This window comes from Eretmochelys imbricata, chromosome 6 (assembly GCF_965152235.1).
Source record: "Eretmochelys imbricata isolate rEreImb1 chromosome 6, rEreImb1.hap1, whole genome shotgun sequence".
Taxonomy (NCBI): domain Eukaryota; kingdom Metazoa; phylum Chordata; order Testudines; family Cheloniidae; genus Eretmochelys; species Eretmochelys imbricata.
In genome coordinates, this window is record NC_135577.1 from 12,361,907 (window position 1) to 12,386,351 (window position 24,445).

Sequence of the window (24,445 nt, forward strand, 5' to 3'; positions counted from 1 at the left end):
AGGTCACACAAGAAGTCTGTGGCAGAGCAGAGAATTCAGTGTGGGTCTCCATTTAACACCCTAACCACGGGCCAAACCTGCCCAGCCTCAGTGCACAACTTTATGGCTGCTCTGGGTCACAGGGCTGCCATAACCCTGGGGTGCCTAAATTATGCTAGGAGCTATTCTGGCTCCTGACCGGCCCAGAACCAAGAGGGGCCCAAAAATTATTTAAAGTCATCTTTGCTTCCTCTTCCTTGGGCTGGGCTGTGCAGTCCCTCACACAGTCTTAAGCATCTTGAATCAAAATAATTCCCTGTCTCAATCAGTTTTCACATTAGCCCTACTCTCCTCCTCCCTTTTTCTCCTTTCCACTTTCTTTATACATTACAGAAAAGTAAAGAAAGTCACACGCTCAATTTATTTTTTCCCTGCAGTTCACCACTAAGGATTCAAACCTGAAAGGTGCTGAGATCCTATGGCTTTCATAGGAGCTGGGGATCAGTCCCTCCCAGAATCAGGCTGTCAGCTGGATCTTTAAAGAAAAACTCAGTCATACACTTTGAATTGGAAACAAACAAACGCAACCCCAAATGCCAAGGTCCTGATCCTGCAATGAGCCCTGTGCAGGCAGAGCCAGGGAATCCATGGGGGCGCAGGGTTCGGATTGCCTGCCTGGAATCCCAATTTCCTTCCCTGCCTTAGCAACTGGCCTCTGAAATGATTAAACCGGAAGGAATTTTAACAGCTTTCTGATGGCATGTTTGTTCTGGGCCTTTCCCTCTGTGAAAGCAGACAAGGCACCTGGGGCACCAGGTGATCCCTGGTCAGTTTCAGCCTCAGTTTCTCAAGCCCTTGGTTGCAAAGGCTGGCTCTCTTAAAAATTCCCCTCCAAGTACAAGCCGAAAAGATGGCAGGAGAGGTTTCTCTGAGCTCTTTGGTTCTGATCAGGGCTGAGCTTGGGGCCCAGTCTGGCCTGACTGTGTCATAGAACCACAGAAGATCAGGGCTGGAAGAGACCTCAGGAGGTCAGCTAGTCCAACCCCCTGTCTCTTTTCTAGTTGTAGCTGCGTGGATCCCAGGTCATTAGAGAGACAGGGTGAGGGAAGTACTGGAATAGCTTTGACTGGCCCAACTTCTGCCAGAGAGACCAGAAAAAAAAAAAAAGGAGGACTTGTGGCACCTTAGAGACTAACACATTTATTTGAGCATGAGCTTTCCTGAGCTACAGCTCACTTCATCGGCTACCTCACCCTTGTCTCTCTCCTGGCTCTTTAAGAGATTGTGGGGCAGCAGATTCTTGCACAGGTAAAGTGGGAGGCTCCCGTCTTCCCCCTCCTCCCCTCCCTGTCTTTCCTACCCGCTCCCTATGTATGTCATTGAGGATTAGCAGCTGGGGCCAGGCCAGGCCAGCGCAGCAGCGCCCGGGAATCCGCTGTGCACGGCCGCGCGCAGAGGCCGGGAGGCCAAAAATCAAGGAGGAGGGCGCGGGTCTCGGGTTATTTTCCTCGGCTAATGAGCCTGCCACCCCCCCTCTAGCCTGGGCGGGGAGAAGGCGAAGAACCGTCCCCCGGGCCTCTGCGGGCGCGAGGACTTCCTGGAGCGAAGCCGGCCGCCCGGGGAGCCTGCACCTGCTGGGGGGAGCGGCGGGCACCATGAAGGATCGGCTGGAGCAGCTCAAAGCCGTGAGTCACTGGGGCGGCGGCCGAGAGGAGCCAGGCGGGGCCCGGGGCTCGATCCCTGCGCCCCGGGGCGGATGGGGGAGGGGGGCTGCAGGGGGAGGATGCTAATAACGAGACCGCTTCTGTAGCGCTGCGGGGGCTCGATGCCGTGGAGATGATGAGGGTGGGAAGCGCCAGGGGAAGGGGGCATTCGCTGGCACTTGTGGTTCCCCCCCCCACCCCGCCAGCTCCCTGGTACCTCCAGTATCTCCCCTCCCTGCCCCCCTCCCCCCCCCCCAGCTCTCTGGTACCTCCAATATCTCCCTTCCTCCCCCCCCCTCCCCCAGCTCTCTGGTACCTCCAATATCTCCCTTCCTCCCCCCCCCCCCAGCTCTCTGGCACCTCCAATATCTCCCTTCCTCCCCCCCCCCCCCAGCTCTCTGGCACCTCCAATATCTCCCTTCCTCCCCCCCCCAGCTCTCTGGCACCTCCAATATCTCCCTTCCTCCCCCCCTCCCTCCCCCAGCTCTCTGGCACCTCCAATATCTCCCTTCCTCCCCCCCTCCCTCCCCCAGCTCTCTGGCACCTCCAATATCTCCCTTCCTCCCCCCCTCCCTCCCCCAGCTCTCTGGTACCTCCAATATCTCCCTTCCTCCCCCCCTCCCTCCCCCAGCTCTCTGGTACCTCCAATATCTCCCTTCCTCCCCCCCCCCTCCCCCAGCTCTCTGGCACCTCCAATATCTCCCTTCCTCCCCCCCCAGCTCTCTGGCACCTCCAATATCTCCCTTCCTCCCCCCCCAGCTCTCTGGCACCTCCAATATCTCCCTTCCTCCCCCCCCAGCTCTCTGGCACCTCCAATATCTCCCTCCCCCCCCCCAGCTCTCTGGCACCTCCAATATCTCCCTCCCCCCCCCAGCTCTCTGGCACCTCCAATATCTCCCTTCCTCCCCCCCCCCTCCCCCAGCTCTCTGGTACCTCCAATATCTCCCTTCCTCCCACCCCCTCCCCCAGCTCTCTGGCACCTCCAATATCTCCCTTCCCCCCCCCCCAGCTCTCTGGCACCTCCAATATCTCCCTTCCCCCCCCCCCCAGCTCTCTGGCACCTCCAATATCTCCCTCCCCCCGCCCCCAGCTCTCTGGTACCTCCAATATCTCCCTTCCTCCCCCCCCCCCCAGCTCTCTGGCACCTCCAATATCTCCCTTCCTCCCCCCCCCCCCAGCTCTCTGGCACCTCCAATATCTCCCTTCCTCCCCCCCCCCAGCTCTCTGGCACCTCCAATATCTCCCTTCCTCCCCCCCCCCCAGCTCTCTGGCACCTCCAATATCTCCCTCCCTTCCCCCCCCCCCCAGCTCTCTGGCACCTCCCTTCCCCCCCCCCCCAGCTCTCTGGCACCTCCCTTCCCCCCCCCCCCAGCTCTCTGGCACCTCCAATATCTCCCTTCCCCCCCCCCCCAGCTCTCTGGCACCTCCAATATCTCCCTTCCTCCCCCCGCCCCCAGCTCTCTGGTACCTCCCTTCCTCCCCCCCCCCCAGCTCTCTGCTACCTCCAGTGTCTCCCTTCCTCCCCCCCCCCCAGCTCTCTGCTACCTCCAGTGTCTCCCTTCCTCCCCCCCCCCCCAGCTCTCTGGTACCTCCAGTGTCTCCCTTCCTCCCCCCCCCCCAGCTCTCTGGTACCTCCCTTCCCCCCCCCAGCTCTCTGGCACCTCCCTTCCCCCCCCCTCCACCCCCCAGCTCTCTGGCACCTCCAATGTCTCCCTTCCTCCCCCCCCCCAGCTCTCTGCTACCTCCAGTGTCTCCCTTCCTCCCCCCCCCAGCTCTCTGCTACCTCCAGTGTCTCCCTTCCTCCCCCCCCCCTCCCCCAGCTCTCTGCTACCTCCAGTGTCTCCCTTCCTCCCCCCCCCTCCCCCAGCTCTCTGGTACCTCCAGTGTCTCCCTTGCTCCCCCCCCCCCCAGCTCTCTGGTACCTCCCTTCCCCCTGCCCCCCGCTCTCTGGTACCTCCAGTGTCTCCCTTCCTCCCCCCCCTCCCCCAGCTCTCTGGTACCTCCAGTGTCTCCCTTCCTCCCCCCCCCTCCTCCAGTGTCTCCCTTCCTCCCCCCCGCTCCCCCAGTTCCCTGGTAGCTCCAGTGTCTCCCTTCCTCCCCCCCCCCTCCCCCAGCTCCCTGGTAGCTCCAGTGTCTCCCTTCCTCCCCCCCCCCCCCTCCCCCAGCTCTCTGGTAGCTCCAGTGTCTCCCTTCCTCCCCCCCTCCCCCCTCCTCCCCCCTCCTCCCCCAGCTCTCTGGTAGCTCCAGTGTCTCCCTTCCTCTCCTCCCCCAGCTCTCTGGTAGCTCCAGTGTCTCCCTTCCTCTCCTCCCCCAGCTCTCTGGTAGCTCCAGTGTCTCCCTTCCTCCCCCCCGCCCCGCACCAGCTCTCTGATAGGTCCAGGATCTCCCCCCCCTCCCCCCCCGCCCCATCTCCCTGGTCTCTCCAGTATCTCCACAAAAACAAGGAGGAGTCCGGTGGCACCTTAAAGACTAACAGATTTGTTTGGGCATAAGTTTTCATAGGTAAAAAGCCCACTTCTTCAGATGCATGGTAAAACCCCCACTTCTCTGTGCATCTGAAGAAGTGGGCTTTTTACCTATGAAAACTTATGCCCAAATAAATCTTAGTCTTTAAGGTGCCACTGGACTCCGCATTGTTTTTGTGGATACAGACTAACATGGCTACCCCTCTGATACCTAGTAGCCCCACAATCAGCTCCCCCCCACCCTCACATCTTCCTAGTCTCTCCAGCCCCCCGCCCCCCAACACCCTAGTCTCTCTAGTATCTCCCCCATCCCTCAGCTCTACAATCGGCCTCCCCATCTCCCTGGTCTCTCCTATGTAAAGCTGGGGGCGGGCGGAATAATCAAGCTCCATCTAGGGAGTTATTGTTTGCCTCTCTCTCCACAGTGAAAGAGGTTGGGGTGGGGGGGGTGGAGCAATGGCTATATGTTGCAAATTGGGGGGCAGCCCCCCCACCCCAGGGATAAGAGGTGTTTGATGCTCCTAGGATGGGAGAGGAAGGAGGAGAGTGTCTGAATGAGGTGTCCCGAGGGCTGAGCAGGTTGACGCTGAGGTTGAGGTTCTTTTGCTTGCTGAGAACAGGTGGTGGTGGGGGTCCAGGGTTCAGAGGGGACCTGCTGGCCAGGGGCCCTTGTTCCTCTATCTGGGGGGGAGGAGGGGGGGCCAGGAGGGTCAGCTGAGGAAGGGGGGGGGATGGACTGAAGAGATTTGGGGGATGGAGGCCATTTCAGTCCCCCCCCATCCCCCCCGCACTTGTATTTGGATGAGTCGAGCTGGCAACTTCCTCCTTTTTTCCACCCATTGCTCAGCCTGTCCGTTAACGGCCTTACCCGCAGCGGGACCTGGCGATAACATTACCCGCAGGGTCACACCCATTATTGCTCTGGCACTTTGCTCTGTGACTATCTGAGCTTCCTTCCCCTGGGTCACAGGGACACCTTGCTTGCTGATCGCAGGGTGGTTAGCGCCAGGGCCTGGGGCTATTCTCGGGAGGGTTGCTTGGGAACACTGGCTCTGGTGTTAGTTTCTTTAGTGTGTGGGGTTGCTTTTGAGCACCAGGGGCTGTGCACAATGTACTGCTATTGTAGGGTCGTTTGTGAACTGCACGTGCTGCGTTGTTCCTGTAGGGTTGCTTCCAACCACCCCCCCGGGGCTACGCACCCACCTTTCTGTTATATGATGTTGTACGAACTCCCAGGGACTGTGCAGGCTGCCTCGTGATGGTAGGGACGCCCAAGGGAGCCGCATGCGTGTGCTGCCTCGTGATTGTAGGGTCACCCAAGAGAGCTGTGTATGTTCCCTTGGTGGCGTCACTGGTGTCAGCAGGCAGGTCGCCCAGGGCAAGGCCGCCTGCTGGCACGGGGTCAGACTCTCACAGCTTTCATTGCCAGGAAGCACTGGCTAAACGTGTATCAGACAAAGGGCTGAATGCAGAGAATAAAAGGCCGAAACAAATGGGGGCCTGGTGTCTGTGAGGCTCCTGGGTTAGGCGGTCCCCTTACGCCCTCCTTCTCCCCAGCCTGTTTTACCCCAACCCAGCTGTAATGCAGGATCTGCCCTGCCTGGTAGCGCATGGGCAGCAGCTAAGCAGAGCCGGGTGGGCGCAGCATGTCTGTAGTACCTTGTCTGCAGCTTCTTTGCTTCAGGGGAGCTCTGGGGGTTTTTGGTCAGAGGTGTCAGAGAAATCTATAATGCTGTGGAAGTGGGTCTAGCTCCCACCCTGGAGTGTGTCACTTTTAAGGGAGCAGGTATTCGGAGACTAAACCATCCCTGTTCTGATCCCATCGCCTGGGGCAGCAACATCCGGTGCCCATATTCTCCTGAAGGCCTGGTGATATCCCACTCTACCAGGCTGAGATGTGGGGATTAGAGGGAGTGTGGACGAGGGGTCAGAGCATGGGCCTAGACATCTGGAGCTCTGCTGCTGACTCGCTGTGTGACTTTGGCTGAGTCACTCCCCCCACCTCCCCATGCTCGGTTTCCCAATCTGTGAAATAGGGTTAATGATGGTGGGCTGTGGAACGGCCATGTACTTTCGGGCGTTTGCTACAAAAGAGGAGTAGGGTCTCTTGTTCTGGTGGGAGCCTGGGGGAGCAGCAAGCTCAGCCCCTGAGGCTGGAGGCAGGGGGAGTGCTCAGTAGTGCCCCTCTCTGAAGCTGAATGAGCAGCGCTGTTGTTCTCTATAGAGAACCATTCCCTGATGAGCGCCAGGGAAGGGGATGAAAGTTGCTGCGGGGCATGAGGAAGCGGCAAAGGATGGGCAGGAATCTGCAGGGCTCTGAGGGGGAAGCGTGAGAGACAACCCAACCCTCTCTGCCCAGGGCGTCCTAGGGGCAACGCCACCCCAGCCTTGGGGCCCTGCAGGGAAATCCATGTGCCTTGTGTGAACTGCACCCACGATGGGAGACCCTGGGGGGAGATCCAAACCGTCAGTAAAGATGGCTCTTCTCATTGGGGAATAGCGGGCTGTGCCAGAAAACAGAGCCCCGGAAAGAAACCAGCATCTCCTGAGTAAATGCTCACCCTAAGGATTGCATCAGGCTTGTCACATTAACAGCTTCCCCCCCATTCCCCCTCCCCACCCCCAAAAAAAAAAAAAATCTTGGCCTATCCAGAAAGGAGAGGCCTCTACCAATCAGACTGATCTCTTCTCCCAGAGCCCGAAGGGTTAAACTTTTTTGCCTGGCTTCCCCTAGGGGGGAATAAAGGCCTCTCCTGGTCTTGAAGTGTCCCTCCAGGACACCAGGGGTTAAACTCTCCCTTTCACCATCACCCCAGTGACGATCAGGGCTGGCTGGAAAACAAAAATTCCTTTCTGCAAAAAAGGGAGAGGTTTGGAGATTTATTTTCTGCATAGGAATTAAAGAGATCTCATGAGACAGAGAGCATCTGTGTCCCCACAATAACCCGGTGGTTCGGGCACTCATGAAGGATGTAAGAGACCTGGGTTCAAGATCCTGCCCTGAATCGGGGAGAGAGGGGCCTTGAACCTGCGACTCCTGCATCACAGGTGGGCTATTCTGGAGTCTCTCTCTGCTTTGGGGGGTTGATCTCCACAGTACAGGAGCGGGGACAGGCGTCCTCTGAGCTCTCCTCATTCTGCCGGTCCATGGCAGCGTTGATTCATTTGCTGTCCCTGTTGGTGGTTGGGAGAGAAGGGGGTGGGGCAGAGTGACAGGGATTTAGCTGGGATTACAAAACCATCAGCTAGGGGAAGAGGAGATAAAACGCTTGGGAGAGAGAAGGGGATTAATTTTATTTTTATTCCTTGGAGGGTTGGAGTCCTGAACTGGAAGTGAGAGTGGGAGGGCAGGTGAAGGGAGGGGATCTGGATGGGTAGCAGGGCCGTCCCCTCTTGGGAAATGATCCAGTCCCACCCTGGGGGGTTTACCAGGGTCTGAGTGGGATATGGCACATCGGGACAGTTCCCCACCCCTTGGATACAATCCCAGATCTGTCTTGGCATGGGGACCTTGTCAGGGTGTGACCAGTGGGGCACAAGGAGCAGGCTGGTCACTGTGGCATTCTCATGACCTGCTCTTTGTAGCCTGGGAGGGCAGTGGGACAACTAGCATATTTCCCATAGTTGCTCCCCTGTTGTTTGTGCCACATGATGTGTCTCCTTGGTAGACACCATCTTGAGGCGTTGAGCTCCATCCGAGAGGCACAGTGTTGGCAGGGGGATGGGTCTGTTCCAGGGGTTTCCGCGCTTGGGGGTCTGAGTAGGGGTTTTGGGTCCGTCTCTCTGTGGATCAGAGCACAGACAGGCCCTATAAGGCCTGGTTTAATCACCAACCAATTGCTCGGCTGCCTTCCTCCTCCAGAGGGAACAGGCTGGAGGTTCACTGGTTATGCTTGGCCTGCTCTAGCTGGAGCAAAGTTCAGCCTCCTAGATGATGAGCATAGCAGTAAAGATCTGAGCAGAGCTGTGTTACTGCCCCCGCCCCCAAAGGTCCTGTGGAGAGCAGAGCATGTCCCAGGCTGGAGGTTACGATGCCATGGTGCCAGCCGTCAAACAGGGGCCAATCTGGCAGTGGCCTTGGGCTAATGCAGGAATAGTAGCCTCAATACCTTCCTCCAATGACTCTGCAGCCCTCTGGGGAACTCCCCACTATTCTGTTCTTGAATAGAGTGCTCACAGGGGGAGCGACTGTGCAATAGCGTGGCCTAGTGAGCAGAGCACTGCGACTCAGGAGACCTGGTTTCTAGTCCCAGCTTTGCCACTGGCCAGCTGGGTGACCGTGGGCAAATCACTTCCCCAAGCTGTAAAATGGGGATAATGATCCTGCCCTCTTTGCAAAGTGCTTTGCGACCTACAGGTGAAAAGTGTCGGATAAGAGCTAGGGCTGATGATTATTTTATCTGTGGTATTTCCCAGGTAGGGCAGCCCTTAGGGAGTTGACACTCTAGAGTTAACATCCTGATGTGCACAATTTTACCAGGATGTCTCTGGGCTTATGGCCAGAAACGATTTGCTAAGCCAGTCGCTCGTTCAGTACAGTGGCACTGACCAAACCTAATGTAACTTTGAGGTCTCCGTTCCTGGATGGTATTCCAGCAGTGGGAGGGGATCAGCCCTGTGTGGGGGGGAGGACGACAGACTGCGAGAGGGATGGTGCTGGGAGAGATGCTAGGCCATGCTTCTGGCAGCAGAGGATCCTGTGGGAAGCTTCCTTTTATCCACACCTGGCTAATTGTTTTGGATGACGTTGATGCCCATTACATTGAGGACACTTTGTGGGCACTCAGCTCTGCAGCGGGCAGGGATCTCTTGGGCGTGGGTAGAGTTTAGATGGGCTCTGGTCAAATATCTGAGAGAACAGCTCTGCCGCTAGCGGAGAATCAAATGGATCCAAGTCACTTGACAAATAAAACACTACTAAAAAACCAGCCGTCGGTTACCATGCTGCACCGGGCAGCCACTTGGAGCGAAGAGCCTCATAATCGGGAAGCTGCTTGCAGTGCATCCCAACAGCTTTATTGAACCTGCTGCTATTAGTACTATTTATCTGTATTACCGCGGTCCTTGGGAGACCTGCTCACGGAGCAGGACCCATTGTGCTAGGTGCTGTACAAATACAGAACAAAACGACAGTCCCTGCCCCAGGTCACTTGCCTTCTCTGTATGGGAGAAGAGACAACAGATGGGCACAGCCAGGGAAGTACAAGAAAACAATGAGACAGTATTGGTCAGCGGGATGGGCAGTGGTCTGCGCACATCAATGATCTGAGCGTGGTCAGGTTTTCATGGGCATCGCAGCAAAGGAGAGTTTTGAAGAGGGCTCTGACTGGGGATGATGAGGCGGAGCTGGAGATGTTTTACGAGGAGCGTCTCCCAAGCATGAGGGGCAGTCTGAGAGAAAGCTCAGAGGTGCCTGTTTGAAATTATAACTGTGGGTGGTGGAAGCTGGTCCAAGGGGCCAATTGCAGGTGAGCATCAACAGCTTGATAGCGAATGAGGGATGAGAGGTCGGATGGGGATTGACCGCAAAGGGCCTTGGAAGTGAAGACAAGCAGCTTATGTTTGATGCGATACAGAAGGGGGAGCCAGAGGAGGGATGCAAAGAGAGGAGGTCAGCGACAGGCTAAGAAAATGATCTTTGCACAACAATACTGTATATTCTTATGTGCAAGGAGGTGGGCTCTTTCTGTTGGCAATCTGCATATACATCTGTAGCTCTTTTTAATATAGCTTTTCCATAACACTTGTAACTCCATAGCAAAGGGAGGCTAGAACACCGAACTGCAGACTCCAAACTCCTCCCCCCTGTTGGCTAAGTGAGGTCCTCGGTGTAACAAGTAGTACGCTTTCCTGCCTTCTGCTGTGGAGATTTAAGAAGGAAGCAGAGCTTTTTGGGTGATGCCTACAACAGATGGGGTCAGGTTCTTGCTGGTTCGATGGCTGGAGGGGTCAGAAAATTGAGGGGAGAGGAAAATGTTAAATAGGCCAGGGGAGTGGGGCAAGGCGGGAGGGCAGCAGCTGTCCGTCTGTGCTGTTTGTTACCTGTGGAGACAGGGTCTGTTTGAGTCATGTGTCCTCCTGTTGGGCCTTGGGTCTCTGTAATGGCTACAGGATCAGCCATGGAGACCCACCAACTGTTGGATAACCAGAGAGAAACCCAGAGCAGGTACTCCTGGGGCAGCCTTTGGGGGCTAAGGTCATCCCTGGGGTAACACCCTGGGATGAACATGGACCTTGGTAGAGCACTGGTGGTGATGTTGTGGTGGGGACGGTGTATGAACAGAGGCCAGTGCCTTTGCCCTGGTGAGGGACACTAAAAACTTAGGGCCAGATCCTTAATGGTATTGAGGTGCCTAACTCCCACGGAAACCAACTGGGTTTTAGTACTTCATGATCTCAGGGTAACCCCCTCGCACCATCCTTTCCTTCACCAGTGTTCTCCACGGTGCCCACAGTGGGCGGCTGCAAAGTGGCCAATGAATGGCCCAACCTTCGGCTGGGTTTCCCTGGCAGGTGGAGCTAGTCCTTGGTGCTGGGGACTCTGCCCAGTCTCAGATCCTCCACTCAGCTCCCAACATATGGCTGCAATTTTTCTTCCTTCAGAACGTAACACATGACTAAGCTTCTCTTGCTCCCTGTTAATGACAACAATATACACCCTGGATGACACTCCTGAGGTTTTCATGATCCTCTCTATGGCAGGAACTAGCTCCAGATGTCTTTCTTGCTTATCTCTTTTGACTGGGTTTTTTTGTTTTAAAATCTACTCTTGAATTCTTCCCTCCTGCGCCAAACATTATTCTTTTGGTTTTATGGTACCCAGCAGTGTGCTGGTGTAAACCACCCTGCTTTGAGCCAAGAGCAGGCATCGAACCTAGGACTCTGAGGGTAGAAGCATGAACCTCCACCATTAGAGCTGAAGGAGTAAGTACCTTGGCTGGCACTTGTTGCGGATGTGTTAACCTTATATGTGGTATAGCCACTAGGGGCAGACATTCACCTACCTTATAACATTGGCTTAGTGAAACCACTGCTAGAGGATTCTGGTATTTTCATTAACAAGGGGAAAACACATCTTAGTTTTTGACACTCTCATGTCAAAGACTGTGTGTGTGTGTGCTTACAGAAGGAAGGGGTGAAGGAGTGGGGAATGTTCCCATTTCAACCCAAACTTAGGGAATCGTAGAATATCAGGGTTAGAAGGGACCTCAGGAGGTCATCTAGTCCAACCCCCTGCTCAAAGCAGGACCAATCCCCATTTTTGCCCCAGATCCCCTGAATGGCCCCCTCAAGGATTGAACTCACAGCCCTGGGTTTAGCAGGCCAATGCTCAAACCACTGAGCTATCCCATTTTTGTTTTTTCTGGAAATGATTCTACTTTGTTCCTTGGGTGGGGGGAAACCTGAGTGTCTCACCTGAATAGCTTAGGGTCTGAAGCCCTTGTACTGGCTTTGGAGCAATCCTTCTCCAGAAAATGTTCTGGAAATAGCTGGCACAAGGTGATATCTGGTGTGTTCCAAAGGCAGAATAATGTGTTTTCCCCAAGTGTCTCTGTGAGCCCTGGGGACACACAGGTAGGGGGCAGGATCTAGTGATGCCATAGAGACCGAGGTCATCTCAATCTCCCCTTCTGCTGGTGATAGGATTTTAACTGGACGTTCCCCCAGAATCCCCTCCATCACATTACTCCGCTGGGCTCTTTACAGAACAAACAGAAAAATGGTCACGGCCATGAGGCATTAGCAATCAAACTCCAGGCTCTGCAATAGGATCTAGGAAAGCAGAACTCAAGTTGGGGCGGATCTAGAGCCTCAAAGGTATTTAGGTGCCCAACTCCCATTGATTTCAGTGGGAGTTAGGTGCTTAAATACCGTTAAGGATCTGCGCCTAGGACTCTGCGCAGGCTTAAAAGAAGAGAGGAAGGATGGTCTGGGCTGGGAACTGGAGACCCAGAGTCAGTTCTCGGCTTCCCCAGACCTTGGGCAAGTCATTTGCACTCTGTGCTACAGTTCTGCCTCTGGAACAAACCTCACAGGGGTGCTGGGAGGTTAAAGAGGTAAGTCCCTTAGATTAAGGTCAGCTATGTGGTTCCTTTGGGGGGATCATAGAATATCAGAGTTGGAAGGGACCTCAGGAGGTCATCTAGTCCAACACCCTGCTCAAAGCAGGACCAATCCCCAACTAAATCATCCCAGCCAGGGCTTTGTCAAGCCTCACCTTAAAAACTTCTAAGGAAGGAGATTCCACCACCTCCCTAGATAATGCATTCCAGTGTTTCACCACCCTCCTGGTGAAAAAGTTTTTCTTAATATCCAACCTAAACCTCCCCCGCTGCAACTTGAGACCATTACTCCTCATTATGTCATCAGCTACCAATGAGAACAGTCTAGATCCATCCTCTTTGGAACCCCCTTTCAGGTAGTTGAAAGCAGCTATCAAATCCCCCCCCCCCCCCATTCTTCTCTTCCGCAGACTAAACAATCCCAGTTCCCTCAGCCTCTCCTCATAAATCATGTGTTCCATGTCCCCTAATCATTTTTGTTGCCCTCTGCTGGACGTTTTCCAATTTTTCCACATCCTTCTTGTAGTGTGGGGCCCAAAACTGGACACAGTACTCCAGATGAGGCCTCTCCAGTGTTGAATAGAGGGGAACGATCACATCCCTCGATCTGCTGGCAAAGCCCCTACTTATACATCCCAAAATGCCATTGGCCTTCTTGGCAACAAGGGCACACTGTTGACTCATATTCAGCTTCTCGTCCACTGTAACCCCTAGGGATCAGGGCCTAACTGTAACTGTGACCTGATGAGTGGTGTTAACAAGGAGATACAACAATAAGCTCTTGGGGTGACTCAGTTTAGGTCGGTGCCAATCCTTCTCTGCAAGGGATGTCCCCTCAAACTGGCTGTTAGAACAGCAGCTGCAGGAAGGAGTTGGGGAGATACGGAGATCCAGCTGCATTTCCTGTTAAAAACTGCCCCCTCTCTTCTTAGCAGCATGCAGGACTCTCACAGCTACAGATGTTTCTTGTTTTCAGGCAGTTGCTTAAATGGTCTCCCTTTGTATTACACAGTGTTGTTGTTGCAGCTGGGTGGGACCCAGAATACTGGAGAGAGAAGGTGGGTGAGGTAATAGCTTTTATTGGGCCAACTTCTGTTGGTGAGAGAGACAAGCTTCCCAGAGCTCTTCGAAAGCTTCTCTCTCTCATCAACAGAAGTTGGCCCAATAAAACATTATCTCACCTACGTTATCTCCCTCTTTGTATTGGCAGGGCTAGGTGCAACACAGATCGCTGTCTCTTGTCTGAATTTATCAGCATTCCTCAGTTCTGCCCTGCAGCAGGCACTGCTATCCCAGTCCTGGGCTCCCCATACACAGCTCTGCTAGTGCCCCTCAACCCCAACCCATGGCCCACTGCTATCCCAGCCCTGGGCTCCCCTTGTGCTGGTTACCCTGCTATCCCAGCCCTGGGCTCCCCACACCAATCAATGCCTCTCCTCCCCAGTCAATGCCCATCTGTCCCAACCCACTGCTGCCTGCTATCCCAGCCCCAGGCTCCTCCCACAGCTCTGCTGGTGCCCCTCAATCCTAGCCTGCAGCCCCCTGCTAGCCCAGTCATTCTTCCCTCCACCCTACCCCAGCTCTGCAGATGCCCCTGAATCCTGTCTCCTTGCCCTGCTCCGTTAGGGAGTTGTCTGAGAAGTGGCTGTTCCCTGGTTTCGAGTGACTCCGCACAAGGATCAGCCCCAAACCAGCAGCTGGGTTTTTACCCCTCATGCCTATCCCCTGCCTTTCCTTTCCACTCCTCAACATGGTGTCAGGCTGGAGGGCTCCCCCGCTGCACCCTTCTTTCTCTGGCTCTGCAGAGCACCTTGGGAGGGTGTAATGCAATTAAACAAGGAATCCAGCCATCTGGTCCTGGTTTTCGTCAGGCCCTGTGGGAAGGAGGGGGATGGTCATCTGTCCCTTAAACCAAGAGCTAAGGGTGGTGATGGGTGTACGGGGGAGTTGGTGGGCGGCACCGAGTTGCCCTTTAAATGGGGGAAGTGGCAGAACCAGTTGGCAATGGGATGAATCTCTGTGTGTGGCTTAGGGGAGCAGCTGTCCCTTCAGATCCAGTGGGGGGGTCACCCACATGGGGAACCTGTCTTGGGAAGTCGCTGTCCCTTTAAAGCAGGAAGAGCTGGGCTGAGGGGCCCCAGGCGAAGCCAGTAGGGGTACATGGGTGAGGGACAGCTTGTGCGTGCTCCTGAGCAGGCAGCCCCCCTCTCCTCACCAGCAATCCATTAATACCTTTGCTGTGTGTGTCTGGAACCAGATGTGAGATTAGCTCTGCTGCTCAGGAATGCAGATGGCTAAACAGCCTTTTCCCATGTGCACGAAACACCCCTCTTAGGCACCTTGCCTGCTGAGCCTCCAAAGACCCCTCCTCTGGGCCAGGAACCCTCCCCCTTCTGCAGCGTCCTTTCCCCAGCATCTCACGCTTCCCCTGCGGCAACCGAACAGGGTTTGTTTGAAACCTCTTGGCAGCTGCAGGAAGCGCACGGCTCCGGGGCTCGAGGATGTGGGAGAGAGCAGGAGCCTCTTACTTCTAGGTCACTGAATCCTATCTAGCCCCAGGTCAAGAGTGACTAGAAACTGCTAGAATCAGAGACATTCCAGCTGGAAAATGCCCTTCCTGCCATATTTTAGCTGGCTGTGTCCACTGGGCCCATCTCGACCTTTCCTAGCGCTCGGCTCCGTCTAATTTTAGATGTCCCGAGAGTCAGGGCTCCCATCATTCCCCTTGGGAATCAATTTCAGAGTCCCTTATCAGGGAGGCTCTCTGACATTCATTCCCAATGTTCCTTTTCTTGCTTTCATCCCCTTAGATCTAGTTATGATTCCTCTCTCTCACTGGCATTTACATCCTTCAGATGTTTACAGCCTGTTCACCATCACCGTGCCTTCCACATCTCATAGTCAAGCTGTATGTAACACCACACCCTTGTGTGTGATGGGTGTATCAGCTGAGGGGATTGAGCCTGGGTCCTGGATCTTCACACATGCACCTCTGGGCATCTGAGCCAAAAGATCCACCTCTGTTAGCCAAGGCTGTAGCAAAGTGGGTGCGTGTTACATGTACATATTCGTGTCTCAATCTTTCCTTGTTGCGCCGCACCTCCAGCCCCCTGAACATCTGTAAAGTGAAGATACAAGGGGGTTGTGCAGGGCTCAGATACTACAGCGATGAGAGCTAGGTTGCTACTGCTGCAGCTTTTAAGAATTAATACTGTGGCTCCTTCTGTTGATGGCCTGGTCAGACATCCTTGACCACTGGCTGATGGCTGCTAAGGATCCCCTCTTTGCACCATCCTCTCAGGTCACCTGGGTTATACAGATGACCTGGGACAGATGGAGGGGAGTTGTCGTCCTACTGTGAAGCCTCAAGTCCTGTGCTCTGGCTGTGGTGGAGGCTCAGAAAGCTTTCTTCTCTGACTCCACCCCAGGCCCCAGCCAATGGTTGACATCCAGGTAAATCTGAGCCACCTCCTCTTGGATCCGGGGTCAACAGCAGCAACTGCCCTCCAGTGCAAGGAAACACTCAGAATGGATGGATCGGTGGTAGCGTAGCCACATCAGGAGACAAGCGCAGCATTTGGTTGCATTCCAGCCGGTTTTCCTCCCTCCGGTTGTGGCAGAGCAGCATCCTATAACCTGTGAGGTGGCCCCGTCTCTGTCACATGCAGCAAAAACAACTGGGGATCTACTGGGGGTCATTAATGGCACGGGTCATCTGTGCCTCTGTGGAAGAGGACAAGGAGCCATATTCCCATAAACGGGGAGCAAGGCTGTTGCTTAGTAAAACACCTTTACTCCTTAAGCTTTTTTTTATGGGAGTATGGGGAGAGGGGACTATTGAGAAGAAGTGCCAGAATTGCTATGGTGATATGGTGGAGGGTTCAGACTGCTTTGTGGCCTCTTGGTCTGGTTTGTTGGCCTAGAGACACTCGGAGGCAAGCACAAATTTCCCTGATTGGTTCCTTGACGATGGACAGAGGTGAGGCATTCATAGAATCATAGGACTGGAAGGGACCTTGAGAGGTCATATAGTCCAGTCCCCTGCACTCATGGCAGGACTAACTATTATCTAGACCATCCCTGATGGGTTTGTCTAACTGTCTTTCAAAAATCCCCAATGAGTGAGATTCTACAACCTCCCTAGGCAATTTATTCCAGTGCTTAATTACCCTGACTGTTAGGAAGTTTTTCCTAATGTCCAACCTAAACCTCCCTTGCTGCAATTTAAGCCCATTGCTTCTTGTCCAATCCTCAAGAGATTAACAAGAATAACTTTTCTCCCTCCTCCTTGAAGCAACCTTTTAGGTACTTGAAAACTGTTATCATGTCCTCACAGGTCATGTTTTCTAGACCTTTAAATGTTTTTATTGCTCTTTTCTGGACTTTCTCCAATTTGTTCACAACTTTCCTGAAGTGTGGCATCCAGAACTAGACACAGAGCCTCAACTAGAGTACTATCAGTACGGAGTAGAATGGAAGAATTGCTTCTTGTGTTTTGCTTACAATACTCCTGCTAGTATATCCCAGAATGATGTTTGCTTGTTTTGCAATAGGGTTACATCTTTGACTCATATTTAGCTTATGGTCCACTATGACCCCCAGATCCCTTTCCACAGTACTCCTTCCTAGGCAGTCATTTCCCATTTTGTATGTGTGCAACTGATTGTTCCTTCCTAAATGGAGTACTTTGCATTTGTCCTTATTGAATTTCATCCTATTTACTTCAGACTGTTTCTCCAGTTTGTCCAGATCATTTTGAATTTTAATCCTATCCTCCAAAGCACTTGCAATCCTTCCCAGTTTGGTATCATCCACATAGAGGGTACTGTCTATGCCATTATCTAAATCATTGATGAAAATATTGAACAGAACCAGACCCAGAACTTATCCCTGCAGGACCCCACTCGATATGCCCTTCCATCTTGACTGTGAACCACTGATAATTACTCTCCGGGAATGGTTTTCCAACCAGTTATGCACTACCTTATAGTAGCTCCATCTAGGTTGTATTTCCCTAGTTTCATGTTGATCCCTGTGGAGCTGGGTCTTCCCTCCCCCACAGACCGCAGCCAGCATTGGTGGAGTTGTTTGGATGGCTGTTTTCTTCCTCTTGGGGAGATCTCAGAGGGTGATACTGAAGGCTCCCTCACGTGTGGTTCCTCTTGCTCCACACATTGGGAAGGCTGCTAGGAAGGACTGCTATATTTTAGGTTGCTGTCATTGTGCTGATGACCCTCCCCTCTGCGGCTCAGCAGGCTCCAATCATGTTGGCTCTAACTTCCCAGTGCCTGGCTGAGATGGCTAACGCTTAGTCTGGGCAAGCTGAAAGTGATGCTGGTTGCTGGTGAAAGGAACCATCTAGAGAACTTACAGGGGAGATAGTCTCACTCTGTACTGCACTGCTCTGCAAGTGAGATTCGCACCCTATAGAGTCTTGGGGGCAGGAGTGCTTTCAACCTCTGCATTTGGCTAGGACTCTGCAAACTGCCCTCTCTGATGTGGAGCTCCCTGCAGTCAGTGATGCCTTGGGAACCTCTCTCTGATCACTGCACTGAGCACAACCTGGAGCTGTCTTTGGAGGCCATGTGTGAGCTTCAGCTAGGGCAGAAAGGCAGTTGCTCATTTAGTGAGCAATGCAGATGGTACAGGGTGTATCCCCTGCTCTGTGTAGATGATGCTAGCTTTTGACCTGCCTCCAGGTGCAATTCAAGGGGTTGACTTTGATCTCCAACCCTGTATGCTGTGAATCCTGGCTGAGTGAGAGAGCTCCTTTGCTGATACTTTGTGTCAGCAGCTGAGATCAGAGGGCTGTTTCTGCTGATGGTACCTAGATATGCATGTAAGGGGTACTTGAGGCAGATCCTGGGGTGGGGTGGGTTATCCCATCATGCATTGCCCCACATCAGTCATTGGTGCATGTTGCAAAGCTATTTACATTAGTGCATATTGGGTGTAATAGACCAATGGATCTGAGTGGAAGAGCTGGATTCTGTTCTCACTAACATCAGAGTGAGTTTGGAATAACTGCAGTGATTTCATTGGTGTTACCCGGGATTTTCCGTGGTGGAAATTGATTGGAAGCAGCATGGCTGGCTACGTAAGCAGCAGGACACGGGAAAGCCAGACGCTTTCAGCAGGCACTGGACATTTGCTTAGCCAAAACAGACTGACTTTGTTGACCTCCAGAGAGTGTCCTAAGGCCAGTGTGCTTGTAACCTGGGCTCGCTCCTGAGATGGGCTGACAGAGCAGGTGGGGCTGAAGGGCAGGTGGTTTAGCTGACGTTGTGATGATGTGAAGGGCTGTTGCATCATTGCTGTGGGCTGGGAGAAAACACTGTCTTAACCGTAAAATAATCCTATTTCTGCTCTGAATGGGAGGGGAGTGTGGTGAGGGCCACTTCCCCCCAGGGAAATTTAAAATAGGGGCCAGACCCCTTCACTATGAACCTTGCCTTTTTACTAGCTACCCACAATACATCTTCTACCTCCTCCACTCCCTCTTTACCATCCCACCCCAAATTCCTGGTGCCTCTTCACCACATCCCCATTAGCAGCAGTAACCGTTTCCACGAAGCTCCTGGACTTCTGCGTCCCCAAATGTGGCTGGGGCTGCTGAGCTGGGATTTGGATCGCAGTCCCACCAGGGTAAATCGGGAGTTTCTCCAATGAAGTCATGCAGTTACTCCAGATTAATCCCATGTGCCTGGCACTGAGTCGCCTTCTGATGGCTGGTATTTTTAGTAGCCCATATGAGATGAGTTGGTCTTTCCTCTGACTTGTCCCTAGAGGACAAAGTATAAAACCAGTGGCCTCCACTAGCACTAGCTGGCTCCCTTGTCATCGGTCTCAGCAGAGATCCCACAAATTGATAGGTCATGGAGGCTGAGCTCCCCACTTCCCCTAAGTGGGGTCCCTCTAGATCTGGGCTGAGGCACGCTGGCGGTGAATGGTGTGGGGAAAGTCTGCAGAGCCACCACTCATGATGCACCGGTTGTGGGAAGGAACCAAAGATAGCTGTCTCCAGGGGGTCAGTCTGGGACCCAGTCCCAACACAGATGTTACAGAAAAGCCCCCTGATGTTTGAATACTTGTAGCGGCCGCCGCAGGAGGAAGAGAGGGAAGCATCTCCAGGAAGGATGATCCTTCACTTTAGATTAGTTTGATGGATCCCAATCTTTTCCAGGCCAGGACCCACCCTCCTCATTGTTCTGAGTGAGGGTGACTCCCAGAGTCGCATGCCTGGCTTCCCAATGGTGCTGCATTGGCATGGTGGCTGCTGGGTGTAGGGAGTGGAAATTGGGGCACTGGTGAGATGGCCTTTTGCACCCAGGGGGTAGGCCGTGAGGGGTTTCTCCTATGTGCCGGGAAACCTGATGTGGGTGTGCTGGCTCTGGGTAGGTCCCCTAACCCTCTCACTGGCCTTGCCCTCCCTTACAGAAGCAGGACCAGGATGATGATGCCGACGATGTGGAGATCGCTATCGAGAACGCAGGGTTCATGGATGAGTTCTTCTCCGAGGTGAGGAGGAGGCGTGGCCCTGGGATGGGTCTCTGCCTCGTTTACGTTGACAGTGTCCCTTCTCCGGGGGGAGGGAGCAAGGCAGGCTGGCAGAGCTCCTTTGCCTGGGGAGCTCTTGGGGCTAGAGATCCCCTCTCCTTTGGTGAACAACTGTGGTTCAGTGGATAGGGCACAGATCTGGGTGCTTCTCCCAGATCGGCCACTGGCTGGCTTGGTGACCTTGGGTAAATCGTTTCCCCTCCCACCCTTTGTCTGTCTTGCCTATTTAGACTGTGAGATGTTTGGGGCAGGGACTGTCTCTAAATGTGTCTATACAGCCCCTAGCACCCTATGGCCTTAATAGCAGTTCAGTGCTACTGTAATACAACTAATAGTGATCTCCTCTTGTGGTTTAGATTGAAGAAACCCGACAAAATATTGAGAAAATTGCAGAGAATGTGGAGGGGGCGAAAAAGCTGTACAGTATCATCCTGTCCGCCCCCATCCCTGAGCAAAGTAAGTCTGAGGGTATGTCTACACTACGAAATCAGGTCGAATTTATAGAAGTTGTTTTTTTAGAAATCGGTTTTATATATTCGAATGTGTGTGTCCCCACAGAAAATGCTCTAAGTGCATTAAGTGCATTAACTCAGCGGAGTGCTTCCACAGTACCGAGGCTAGAGTCGACTTCCGGAGCGTTGCACTGTGGATAGCTATCCCACAGTTCCCGCAGTCTCCGCTGCCCATTGGAATTCTGGGTTGAGATCCCAGTGCCTGATGGGGCTAAAACATTGTCGCGGGTGGTTCTGTGTACATATCGTCAGGCCCCCGTTCCCTCCCTCCCTCCGTGAAAGCAAGGGCAGACAATCGTTTCGCGCCTTTTTTCCTGAGTTACCTGTGCAGACGCCATACCACGGCAAGCATGGAGCCCGCTCAGGTAACCGTCACCCTATGTTTCCTGGGTGCTGGCAGACGTGGTACTGCATTGCTACACAGTAGCAGCAACCCATTGCCTTGTGGCAGCAGACGGTACAGTACGACTGGTAGCCGTCCTCATCATGCCCGAGGTGCTCCTGGCCACGTCGGCTGGGAGCGCCTGGGCAGACATGGGCGCAGGTACTAAATCTGGAGTGACTTGACCAGGTCATTCTCTTTAGTCCTGCAGTCAGTCCTATTGAACCGTCTTATGGTGAGCAGGCAGGCGATACAGATTGCTAGCAGTCCTATTGCATCATCTTCTGCCGGGCAGCCATGAGATGTGGATGGCATGCAGTCCTTCTGCACTGTCTGCTGCCAGCCAAAGATGTAAAAGATAGATGGAGTGGATCAAAACAAGAAATAGACCAGATTTGTTTTGTACTCATTTGTTCCACCCCCCCACCCCCCATTCCTCTAGGTCACACTGCAGTCACTCACAGAGAAGGTGCAGCAAGGTAAATCTAGCCATGTATCAATCAGAGGCCAGACTAACCTCATTGTTCCAATAAGAACAATAACTTAGGTGCACCATTTCTTATTGGAACCCTCCGTGAAGTCCTGCCTGAAATACTCCTTGATGTAAAGCCACCCCCTTTGTTGATTTTAGCTCCCTGAAGCCAACCCTGTAAGCCATGTCGTCAGTCGCCCCTCCCTCCGTCAGAGCAACGGCAGACAATCGTTCCGCGCCTTTTTTCTGTGCGGACGCCATACCAAGGAGGCAAATTTGGCAATTAGGAGCACATTAAACACCACACACATTATCCAGCAGTATATGCAGCACCAGAACCTGGCAAAGCGATACCGGGCGAGGAGGCGATGTCAGCGCGGTCACGTAAGTGATCAGGACATGGACACAGATTTCTCTGAAAGCATGGACCCTGCCAATGCATGCATCATGGTGCTAATGGGACAGGTTTCTGGGCTCGGGAAACAAGCACAGACTGGTGGGACAGCATAGTGTTGCAGGTCTGGGACAAGTCACAGTGGCTGCGAAACTTTCGCATGCGTAAGGGCACTTTCATGGAACTTTGTGACTTGCTTTCCCCTGCCCTGAAGCGCATGAATACCAAGATGAGAGCAGCCCTCACAGTTGAGAAGCGAGTGGCGATAGCCCTGTGGAAGCTTGCAACGCCAGACAGCTACTGGTCAGTTGGGAATCAATTTGGAGTGGGCAAATCTACTGTTGGAGCTGCTGTGATGCAAGTAGCCCACGCAATCAAAGATCTGCTGATATCAAGGGTAGTGACCCTGGGAAATGTGCAGGTCATAGTGGATGGCTTTGCTGCAATGGGATTCCCTAACTGTGGTGGGGCCATAGACGGAATCCATATCCCTATCTTGGCACCAGAGCACCAAGCCAGCGAGTACATAAACCGCAAGTGGTACTTTTCAATAGTGCTGCAAGCTCTGGTGGATCACAAGGGATGTTTCACCAACATCAACGTGGGATGGCTGGGAAAGGTACATGACGCTCGCATCTTCAGGAACTCTGGTCTGTTTCAAAAGCTGCAGGAAGGGACTTTATTCCCAGACCAGAAAATAACTGTTGGGGACGTTGAAATGCCTATAGTTCTCCTTGGGGACCCAGCCTACCCCTTAATGCCATGGCTCATGAAGCCGAACACAGGCAGCCTGGACAGTAGTCAGGAGCTGTTCAACTACAGGCTGAGCAAATGCAGAATGGTGGTAGAATGTGCATTTGGACATTTAAAGGCGCGCTGGCGCAGTTTACTGACTCGCTTAGACGGCAGCGAAACCAATATTCCCACTGTTATTACTGCTTGCTGTGTGCTCCAGAATATCTGTGAGAGTAAGGGGGAGACGTTTATGGCAGGGTGGGAGGTTGAGGCAAATCGCCTGGCTGCTGGTTACGCGCAGCCAGACACCAGGGCGGTTAGAAGAGCACAGGAGGGCGCAGTACGCATCAGAGAAGCTTTGAAAACCAGTTTCATGACTGGCCAGGCTATGGTGTGAAAGTTCTCTTGATGAAACCCCCCGCCCCTTGGTTCACTCTACTTCCCTGCAAGCTAACCATCCTCCTCTCCTCCCTTTAATCATTGCTTGCAGAGGCAATAAAGTCATTGTTGCTTCACGTTCATCCATTCTTTATTCTTTCATCACACAAATAGGGGGATGACTACCAAGGTAGCCCAGGAGGGGTGGTGGAGGAGGGGAGGAAAATGCCACAGAGCACTTTAAAAGTTTACGACTTTAAAATTTATTGAAAGCCAGCCTTCTTTTTTTTGGGCAATCCTCTGTGGCGGAGTGGCTGGTTGGCCGGAGGCCCCCCCACCGCGTTCTTGGGCATCTGGGTGTGGAGGCTATGGAACTTGGGGAGGAGGGCGGTTGGTTACACAGGGGCTGTAGTGGCAGTCTGTGCTCCAGCTGCCTTTGCTGGAGCTCAAGCATACACTGGAGCATACTGGTTTGGTCCTCCAGCAGCTTCAGCATTGAATCCTGCCTCCTCTCATCATGCTGCTGCCACATTTGAGCTTCAGCCCTGTCTTCAGCCCGCCACTTACTCTCTTCAGCCCGCCACCTCTCCTCCCGGTCATTTTGTGCTTTCCTGCACTCTGACATTATTTGCCTCCACGCATTCGTCTGTGCTCTGTCAGTGCGGGAGGACAGCATGAGCTCAGAGAACATTTCATCACGAGTGCGTTTTTTTTCCTTTCTAATCTTCACTAGCCTCTGGGAAGGAGAAGATCCTGTGATCATTGAAACACATGCAGCTGGTGGAGAAAAAAAAAGGGACAGCGGTATTTAAAAAGACACATTTTATAAAACAGTGGCTACACTCTTTCAGGGTAAACCTTGCTGTTAACATTACATACATAGCACATGTGCTTTCGTTACTAGGTCGCATTTTGCCTCCCTCCACCGCATGGCTACCCCCTCAACCTTCCCCCCTCCCTGTGGCTAACAGCGGGGAACATTTCTGTTTAGCCACAGGCAAACAGCCCAGCAGGAACGGGCTCCTCTGAATGTCCCCTGAAGAAAAGCACCCTATTTCAACCAGGTGACCATGAATGATATCTCACTCTCCTGAGGATAACACAGAGAGATAAAGAATGGATGTTGTTTGAACTCCAGCAAACATACACTGCAATGCTTTGTTGTACAATGATTCCCGAGTACGTGTTACTGGCCTGGAGTGGTAAAGTGTCCTACCAAGGAGGACGCAATAAGGCTGCCCTCCCCAGAAACCTTTTGCAAAGGCTTTGGGAGTACATCCAGGAGAGCCGTGAATGCCAGGGCAAAGTAATGCTTTCACATGCTTGCTTTTAAACCATGTATAGTATTTTAAAAGGTACACTCACCGGAGGTCCCTTCTCCACCTGCCGGGTCCAGGAAGCAGCCTTGGGTGGGTTTGGGGGGTACTGGCTCCAGGTTGAGGGTGAGAAACAGTTCCTGGCTGTCGGGAAAACCGGTTTCTCCGCTTGCTTGCTGTGAGCTATCTACAACCTCATCATCATCTTCTTCATCCCCAAAACCTGCTTCTGTGTTGCTTCCATCTCCATTGAAGGAGTCAAACAACATGGCTGGGGTAGTGGTGGCTGAATCTGCTAAAATGGCATGCAGCTCATCATAGAAGCAGCATGTTTGGGGCTCTGACACAGAGCGGCCGTTTGCCTTTCTGATTTTCTGGTAGGCTTGCCTCTGTTCCTTAAGTTTCACACGGCACTGCTTTGGGTCCCTGTTATGGCCTCTGTCCTTCGTGCCCTGGGAGATTTTGACAAAGGTTTTGGCATTTTGAAAA

General features: G+C 53.3%; 1 protein-coding gene across 5 annotated transcripts in view; it reads left to right on the top strand.

The window, feature by feature from the left end:
* Nucleotides 1-1,176: 1,176 nt before the first annotated feature.
* Nucleotides 1,177-24,445, top strand: part of STX3 (syntaxin 3) — a 54,606-nt gene continuing 31,337 nt past the window's right edge. For 2 of the 5 annotated variants that reach the window (XM_077820851.1, XM_077820850.1), the window contains exons 1-3: nucleotides 1,181-1,664; nucleotides 19,648-19,728; nucleotides 20,124-20,223. In XM_077820851.1, the coding sequence (XP_077676977.1) occupies nucleotides 1,353-1,664; nucleotides 19,648-19,728; nucleotides 20,124-20,223 (493 nt within the window). In that variant the 5' untranslated portion in view covers nucleotides 1,181-1,352. Of the gene's footprint in view, nucleotides 1,665-19,647; nucleotides 19,729-20,123; nucleotides 20,224-24,445 lie in introns of all 5 variants that reach the window. The other 3 variants (XM_077820853.1, XM_077820852.1, XM_077820849.1) reach the window with 3 other exon arrangements.